The 9,434-nt window shown below is 48.5% G+C and overlaps 1 protein-coding gene across 1 annotated transcript; it reads right to left on the bottom strand.

Moving 5' to 3' along the window:
- Positions 1-3,653: 3,653 nt before the first annotated feature.
- On the bottom strand, positions 3,654-6,601 carry KLHDC7A (kelch domain containing 7A). The gene has a single exon (XM_069742794.1). The coding sequence runs from the start codon at positions 6,387-6,389 to the stop codon at positions 4,224-4,226; it is 2,166 nt and encodes a 721-aa protein (XP_069598895.1). The 5' UTR covers positions 6,390-6,601; the 3' UTR covers positions 3,654-4,223.
- Positions 6,602-9,434: the final 2,833 nt, after the last annotated feature.

Here is a 9,434-nt window from a genome sequence, read left to right as displayed (position 1 = left end):
TCACCCCGACTCATCCATCTCCACACGTCCCCCTTCATCTTCAGCTTCCGTAAATCCCATGTGTTTAAAGGGCACCGACACTCACAGACAGAAGATTATATCCGTTATATCACAACTGGTCCATGGACACATTGCAGTGCACAATATTTTTTTGAGCTTTTTGGGTAAATTTCCCCCATAATTTGCACCATGAGTCCGGATTTTAGTTGCACTAGGTCATGAGTTGGGGCTTCTGCTGGCCAATGACTTCACTTCTATTACCGGAGATTCCCACCCCAAAAGTTCCAGATGGCAAAAAACAATAAAACTGTATCCGGAAGTGCCGCGTCCGCTGACTGCCGGCTGGATGCGATTACTATCATACTGAACACTTTATGTGCTCCAAAGACATACTGATCGGGAACTTAGATTGTGAGCCCCATTGGGGACAGCGATGCGGAATAGGATGGCACTGAATAAGCAAAGCATAATACATGTGACCACCACAATAAGGGTCCCCAAGATCCAGGTGTTCGTAGTTCAGAACAGGGGGTAGACTATGGTACAGGTATGTGGCAGGAAGTTACAGGAGGTAGAGTACAGGGGCTAGAAGGTGTGGGGTACAGAGGGTAGAACGCACTAGAGGCGTTTCAGGGGAAGAAGTCAGTACAGGGGGCGAGCAGCAGAGGGTGAAGAGAGGGAGTACAGAGGGTAGAGCGCAGCTCAGGGGAGAGAGGGCAGTACAGGGAGTCACAAGGAGTAGAGGGCAGTACAGGGGGGCACAAGGGGTAGAGGGCAGTACAGGGGGTCACAAGGGGTAGAGGGCAGTACAGGGGATCACAAGGGGTAGAGGGCAGTACAGGGGATCACAAGGGGTAGAGGGCAGTACAGGGGGTCACAAGGGGTAGAGGGCAGTACAGGGCGTCACAAGGGGTAGAGCGCAGTACAGGGGGTCACAAGGGGTAGAGGGAAGTACAGGGGGTCACAAGGGGTAGAGGGCAGTACAGGGGATCACAAGGGGTAGAGGGCAGTACAGGGGATCACAAGGGGTAGAGGGCAGTACAGGGGGTCACAAGGGGTAGAGGGCAGTACAGGGGGTCACAAGGGGTAGAGCGCAGTACAGGGGGTCACAAGGGGTAGAGGGAAGTACAGGGGGTCACAAGGGGTAGAGGGCAGTACAGGGGATCACAAGGGGTAGAGGGCAGTACAGGGGATCACAAGGGGTAGAGGGCAGTACAGGGGGTCACAAGGGGTAGAGGGCAGTACAAGGGGTCACAAGGGGTAGAGCGCAGTACAGGGGGTCACAAGGGGTAGAGGGCAGTACAGGGGGTCACAAGGGGTAGAGGGCAGTACAGGGGGTCACAAGGGGTAGAGCGCAGTACAGGGGGTCACAAGGGGTAGAGGGCAGTGCAGGGGATCACAAGGGGTAGAGGGCAGTACAGGGGGTCACAAGGGGTAGAGGGCAGTGCAGGGGGTCACAAGGGGTAGAGAGCAGTGCAGGGGATCACAAGGGGTAGAGGGCAGTACATGGGGTCACAAGGGGTAGAGGGCAGTACAGGGGGTCACAAGGGGTAGAGGGCAGTACAGGGGATCACAAGGGGTAGAGGGCAGTACAGGGGGTCACAAGGGGTAGAGGGCAGTACAGGGGGTCACAAGGGGTAGAGGGCAGTACAGGGGGTCACAAGGGGTAGAGGGCAGTACAGGGGGTCACAAGGGGTAGAGAGCAGTACAGGGGGTCACAAGGGGTAGAGGGCAGTGCAGGGGGTCACAAGGGGTAGAGGGCAGTGCAGGGGGTCACAAGGGGTAGAGAGCAGTGCAGGGGATCACAAGGGGTAGAGGGCAGTACAGGGGGTCACAAGGGGTAGAGGGCAGTACAGGGGGTCACAAGGGGTAGAGGGCAGTACAGGGGATCACAAGGGGTAGAGGGCAGTACAGGGGGTCACAAGGGGTAGAGGGCAGTACAGGGGGTCACAAGGGGTAGAGGGCAGTACAGGGGGTCACAAGGGGTAGAGGGCAGTACAGGGGGTCACAAGGGGTAGAGGGCAGTACAGGGGGTCACAAGGGGTAGAGGGCAGTACAGGGGGTAGAGGGCAGTACAGGGGGTCACAAGAGGTAGAGAGCAGTACAGGGGGTCACAAGGGGTAGAGGGCAGTATAGGGGGTCACAAGGGGTACAGGGCAGTACAGGGGGTCACAAGGGGTAGAGGGCAGTACAGGGAGTCACAAGGGGTAGAGGGCAGTACAGGGGGTCACAAGGGGTACAGGGCAGTACAGGGGGTCACAAGGGGTAGAGGGCAGTACAGGGGGTCACAAGGGGTAGAGGGCAGTACAGTGGGTCACAAAGGGTAGAGGGCAGTATAGGGGGTACTAATGGTGAAGGGATGTACAGGAAGTAGATGGCTGTACAGGATTTAGACTGTTGTACTGAAGGTAGAGACAGTACAGGGAGTAGAGGACATTACAAGAGGAAAGAGAGCAGTACATGGGGATCAGGCAGTAGAGGGCAGTACATGTGGAACAGGGAATAGAGGGCATTTCAAGGGGAAAAGGGCAGTATATGAGGAAAGCAGTCAGTACATAGGAATAGAGGGCAGTGCAGAGGAATCAGGGAATAGAGGGCAGTACATGTGGAACAGGGAGTAGAGTGCAGTAGAAGGGGAAAGAGGGCAGTAAATGGGGCAGAAGGAGTAGAGGGCAGTATATGGGGCAGAAGGAGTAGAGGGCAGTATATGGGGCAGAAGGAGTAGAGGGCAGTACTGGTGGGTCCTGTGGGGTGGAGCGCAGTATAGGGGAACAAAGCAGGTGCAGAGGACAGTACAAGAGGTAGAGGCCATTATAAATGGGAAAAGAGGTAGTTGAACCTCGTGGGGTTTGTGTTTGGATGAAGCTACCTGTCCATTATATATAGACCATATATTACCTAATATGTATATAATCTGAGCAGCCGTTTCCTGGACTGTACTCTGACCATACCCTGGGAGCACATATAAAATGAGGAATTGTTTATCTGCACCCACAAGCCAGAACAATGACACCACTGCAGGTGAAGCGAATAACTCTGATTATCTGGCACTTCTTGCGGTGGATTCGGGATGAAATCCACCTGAAAAAGACGTCATGTGCACATATCCTAAGCAATCCTGACGCTGGGGTGAGAGATATCGGGGGCTTCAACCTTCGCTATTGTTTGAGAATTCTGTAAGATGGTGATGTAATAACGAGGTACCCAGTGACGACCCTGGAGCAATACCTTTTACCTTTTGCTGCTGTCTGTATTATTCCAATGCATCTATGGACAATGTTGCCTTATCTTTTACTCTAGATACATTGGGGCAATGAGAACATTTCTTGCGGATGTCTTCAGTCCCTTAATGCTCTAGGTTATCTTATCCGCTTAAACTCCTCCATCCTGTTCCCACATGGGCTCTATAGGAATACCGCAGCGTTGTCCCTTTAAGGGTCATAGATACCACAATACCATTACTGACAGTGTGTGCACATGATTTACATGGCAAATATTCCCAGTCTCTGTTTGCATATGACGTGGACTATTCTGATGTGCCTCGCTGTCATATAATCACAGGTCACGGTGGCGATATGTTAACCCTGTGGTCACTTGGATCAGTGCAGATTAATTATCACGTCTGTGCATGTAAAATCACATAGGCGACAGTATAAGCTTCTACATTGTAACTTTTAATAATGCTAAATATTTTGTGTAAGTGCTTTGTCTCGTTACATTTTCTTCATCATCTATCGAGTTAATGCTGATCTCATAGACATAGACATAAAATATGTATCCCCCCCTCTCCCCCCAAAATCTGAAAAGAAAAAAAAAATCCCATCTCTGAAAGTTCATCTGTGAGTTACTGAGCAATGTGAAGTAATTACCATGAATGTTGGTGTTTTTACCTGCTAGGCTCCTGGATTTATCGCCCTCTTCCTGCCTTTATGAATACAGAATATATGTATTAGGAGAAAAGGAGAAGAAAAAAAAGTTTCTGACTTGCAGAACAGACTTTAGTGCAATGCGATGAACTTGCTTGAAGCTGCAGTTTAGAGCAGTGCATTTGTCATGAGAATTGCAGTTCTAGACAATGAATAATTAACACGTTCCTGCTTTTATGTCCTGTACGTGGCTTCAGTCTGTGTCAAGATCTGACTCTTAACAAGTTTCCATTGACTTCTTCCCTACGACTTGGGTATCCATTAAGCAGAAATCTTAAAACAGTTTTGTCAGCTGCTTCATTGTATGCCCTTGACTGGCAGAACAAGGACAAGAGGATAGAGGATGCCCTTTGGCAAGGGCACGGTATGTAGATCCACATCCATAAACCTGGGAGATACTTCATCCGCCAGAAATCGCAGGTGAAAGTTTCTGCTAATGCAATAGATGTTGTTATCGATAACCACGCACTGGAAGGGCGATGGGTAGGGCATTGCGTGTGTTGCACACTCATACCAAATCCTGGCTCGGATATTGCAGCGGTGGACACTTATCCCCATGTTGCGGTTCAGGTCAAAGCGGTAGAGAAAGCTGTTGGCAGCTACGATCTCTGTCGTCCTGTCTTTGCTGCCACCGATCAGACATTTCTTCCAAATCTTCTCTCGATTGTTATATCTTAAGAGCATGTAACGAATGGTTCCACCCGTCACGTAGATCTCATCATCATACGCAGTCCCCATATGTGCAACTGCAAAGGTGTCATTTGGAAGAGGCGCTATGTAGCTCCATCTGTTTTGACGGGGGTCATATTTTTCAACGGTGTGAAGGCATTCCCCCCCAATTGCATAGAGGTAACCATCGAGGGCTACAAGTTTGCAGTGAGGTCTTGCCTCTTTGAGCGAAGCCATTTCTTTCCAACTGTCTGTTAAGGGGTTGTAGCAGAAGACACGTTTGGATGGTTTCATTTGCCTCTCGAGACCATCAGATCCAAGTATGATGAATATATAGTTGAACAAGGTGGCCATAGAGCAGCCCCGGCTGACGGCTACACTTGGGATGGTGGATAAGACGTGCCACTGGTTCTTATCGCTGTCGTAATAACTTAAACTGCTGTTGTTTTCAAGTGCATTATCAATTTGAGTATCAATGTCTGCCACGACCACAAAACGCTTCCCCTTCATTCTTTCCCCAAGAATCTGGTCTCTCTCTGTGGCGTTGAGTCTCCCATAGACTGCTGGATTCTGTAAGACTTGTAGGTAGTCATCACTCATTATTTTGTAGGCAGCCGCCATAAGGACACCGAGCTTGTGTTTCTTGGCCATGCACAAGACATCATAACAGTTTCCCAAATCAAGATGTACATCGGACATGGTCTCTTCATCCAAAGAAATGTGGTAGTCATTTGGTCCCAATTGTACTACTTTGTTCACATCTTGATCTCGTTGGATGGAGAATGATGAGGGTACTGCCATACAAGAAGTGATATTCGGTTGGATGTCTTGAGTTTCTGTGTCATTGTCTTCCCTCTCTTGGTTGTCTCTGAAGGCATTATCTTTTTTGATGGTTTCTTGTAGTGTTTTATCCTTTGTGTAATCTTCATCAACATTAGTTGGTTCTTGTTGACTGGTGATGCTTATATCTTCTTTTTTAGTAGATGGTGGTAAATCTGTAAGGTGTGACTTGGTACCATGAACTCCAGTGTCGAGATGATGTTCATCGTCATCTATGACTAACTGAGAACTTAACTTCACCATCTTGTCTCCTAGTGCCCCAGTCATACTCATTTTCATTGGGTCTCCATCTGTGCTGATTTCTTCTTGCATTTTTGTGGAGATGTTCTGGAGAAGTTTTTCTTCTGGATTTTCGTGACTTGGGGAGAAATTTTGTGCAACCTGTCCCAAGGAACCATTTGCCAGCTCCAACTTTTCATGCATCTCTCCACCTTCTGGGTCCTGCCTGTAGTCTTGGCTCTGAGTTTTGGTGATGGATTTCTCTCCGTCACACTCATCTTGGCCGGAGGTATCATCTCTAAGTTGAGGTTGGCTTTGCAGGGGATCATCTTCGGGGAGTTGGTTACTCTTGAGGCCACTTTGATCTTTGCAGGTGACCTCATCAGTCAGTAATCCCTCTCGATCCTGTCGTGCAGTGACGGATTCCTCAGCAAGGTTCTTGTTTTCGTGCTCTGTGACCGAGCTGCTCTGCAGGTTGTTGTGTACACACCTGAATCTCAGATTACAAGTTTCATCACCTATGTAATGTTGTAGAGGGGCTTCCGCGGTAGTGCTCTGCTCTGCGCCACAGACTGGGTCATGCTTGCCATTTGGACCAGTGCCCTCTAGTTTTCGTAACTTATAGAATCGATAGGCGAGTGCCAATATAAATACAGCAGTGGCTGTGAGCGCTACTTTCCCTATCAGCTGCATGTCCAACTGCCAGACTTCGGTCTCCCACACGGTGTTAATCATTATTCTATATCAAGTGAGAGCTCAGGAATGTCCGGAATCCATGTAATTACCTTTGCTGTTGAAAACCAGTTGGGTCTGCTCTAGAGAAGAGTCCTTTGTTGCCAGCACTACCTTGTATCTAGGCACAAGTCGGTTTCAACAGCCTGGAATCCTGCAGCACAGAATGGGTAGGACTGTACTGCCATCTGCTCCACGGAGCTTTGCATGTTTATCCTGAGGCAGGTCACCAAACACCCGTGGAAACAATATGACACTGGTCTACTGTTTGCAAAGTCAACACAGGTTGTACGGTTCCCTGTACCATTTTGTGCACGTTCATATTACATATTAGTACCCAGACTGACCAGTTTCCCTACATGGAGCACTGTCACTTACAGCTCACCTTTGTGGCAGGTAATTCTGTGAAGATAGTGTAGTCGTGACTTAGGGTACCGTCACACAGTGGCATTTTGATCGCTACGACGGCACGATCCGTGACGCTCCAGCATCGTAACAATATCGCTCCAGCGTCGTAAACTGCTGTCACACTTTGCAATGTACGACGCTGGAGCGATAATTTCATGACGTATGTGCGATGTAGAAGCCGTTGGTTACTATGCGCACATCGTATACAATATCGTGCACACCTTTGTTACACCATGCGATCATGCCGCCACAGCGGGACACTAGACGACGAAAGAAAGTTTCAAACGATCTGCTACGACGTACGATTCTCAGCGGGGTCCCTGATCGCAGGAGCGTGTCAGACACAGCGAGATCGCTGGAACGTCACGGATATATCGCTGGAACGTCACAAATCGTGCCGTCGTAGTGATCAAAATGCCACTGTGTGACGGTACCCATACACCGCCGGGCAGGACTCAAATATGGTACAGTAGATGCGGAGGCAGAAACAAAACAATGGCTTTAATGAAAGACAGAGGACTATATGCCGGAAAATAAGACTAACAGTTATTGTAATGATAGCAATAATAGATAGGAGAGGAAGCTGAAGCGTGTCACACAAGCTGTGCTCCTGCTATGGCAATGCAAAGTTCAATAGAAACAGTATAAACAATTTCTACAAACTATTCTAACTTACTACCTTGTTTCCGATAATCGGGCCGTGCTGCTACAGTGCCCTGGCTAAAGAAGCCTGCTCTATACCCTAACACAGTTGAACACCGGTGTCACACTTACAGTTCTGTAGCACTTAGGAGAAAGTCTGATTGCTTCTGCTTGGTCTCGATGTAGTGGAGCCGAGTTTGTTGTGCTAAGCTCTTCCTTCAGGTTAATGGATTTGTTTTCTTACGGGACTAGGCAAGCCTCGTTTGCTCTTTCAGTGCTAAGGGATTACTTTTACCACTACATTGTTTTCTCTCTTAGGTTACAGGCGCTTGAGGAGAACCACGTTGGCTGTGCAATACGACTCTTTCCTTCTTACGCAGTGATAAATCCTGCAGTAACCGAGCACTATCTTTTCCCTTGAAGCAAATAGTTTATTTACCAGTCTCTCAGTCTTAGGACAGACTTATTTGTCACGGAATATATAACGACCCCACAGGGGGTCGATCTGCGGATGGCACAACACATATACAACGGGATGGTATAGGGGAGAGGAAGGCCCTACCGATAGGGAATGAGGGATGGTTACCACCTGAATTCAAACCTGTGTCTGTCCCTGCTCTCCCCTAACACCCTAAGTGGGTCCTCCCCCCCCCCCCCCACTGCCACCAGGAACCTCGTCCCTCGCTGTCACCTCCACTGCCCTGGCTAGTGCACTGGCCGGCAAGAGCACTAATCTCACCACTGCAAATGGTAACAAACACAGGGGACAGTGACAAACAAGAAAGGGACAAGGAATAAACACAACACTTAGCTTCCAAGCTGCGGCCATGCACCACATCGTAGATAACACAGAAACAGCACTCCAGAAATAGCTGAGACCAGAGAGCTGCATCTGCACGGCTTGTCTTCATAGAGAAACTCTATCACCAACAGTCAGCTGATGCATCAGGTGACCATTTAAAGGTTGGTGGGAGTGGTCACCACCCACATCAGCTGACCCAGCAACTCTGCAGTTGCAGCAGATTGCCAGCGAGGGAAAAACTGACATTAACCCCTGCTGGTCCTGAAAGGAAAAAATGCTACATTTAAAACAAAGTGGAACCAGAGCTGCCACAAATCCAAAACTGGATTGTGATATTATTGTCCTGTGTCACAGGGTCCTACTCCGGTATCACACAATGAACAGAGCGAGAGATGAGTGAACAGCCCAAAAAATCTTTGTTACATGCAAACCATAAGTTCCAGAAAACAATCCACCACACAGAGGATAAAATGGTCCAGGAACACTTATACAGTCCTGTAATGGGATACATGCCCCGGGAGATGGGCATTTGTTCACCGTTTAGACATCAATAAGGCAGTGTGGCCCCAGATACTTCTTCGTATAGCGCTACTCCAGCAATATTTTCCATGTTAATAAGGGTTTCTACAAGTCTCTCTGGAGTGCTGGCCTTAGCATCAGCATCCCACAAAGGATCTTTCTCACTGGTTTTATGTCCTTATCAGGCCCCCTCCTTATATCCAGGGATAGACGGATAGGTCAGATGGTTTTCAGGCCCCTCAAACCTGGCAATGGTGCCTCAGAAATCAAGGCACTACAGGGTGTGATTTGCAGCATTTGGAAAGCAGAGGGGTCATGAATGGACAGTCAGGAAAAGTCAGCAGGGGTTCATCAAGAGGCATGGACACATTCAGGCTGCAGATGGTAACTGATCTAATTCAATTATCGGACATTTTGTAAGATAATTAAGGCTTTAGATAACACAGGGAATACACAGAATGAGTAAAACTATGAACATAGACAGAATGATACCCCAAACACCATATCACACCATCACATACTGTCTCTCTCATAGGCACAAGTCCCTCTCTACACTTCCAGAAGAGACACTTCTTGCTTGCTCGAACCAACACACAGCAAGCTGCATGGGGGAAAAGTTGTAGTCCAACTGTACACAAATCAAAGGGGAGCATAGTCTCTCAAAGTCACAGTGTAAT

This window comes from Ranitomeya imitator, chromosome 10 (assembly GCF_032444005.1).
Source record: "Ranitomeya imitator isolate aRanImi1 chromosome 10, aRanImi1.pri, whole genome shotgun sequence".
NCBI lineage: Eukaryota > Metazoa > Chordata > Amphibia > Anura > Dendrobatidae > Ranitomeya > Ranitomeya imitator.
The sequence above is the reverse complement of the archived record's forward strand: the minus strand, read 5'-3'. Positions and strand labels throughout refer to the sequence as shown.

Coding starts and splice junctions, on each gene's coding strand:
- KLHDC7A (XM_069742794.1), bottom strand. CDS start 6,389: ATGATTAACACCGTGTGGGAGACCGAAGTCTGGCAGTTGGACATGCAG.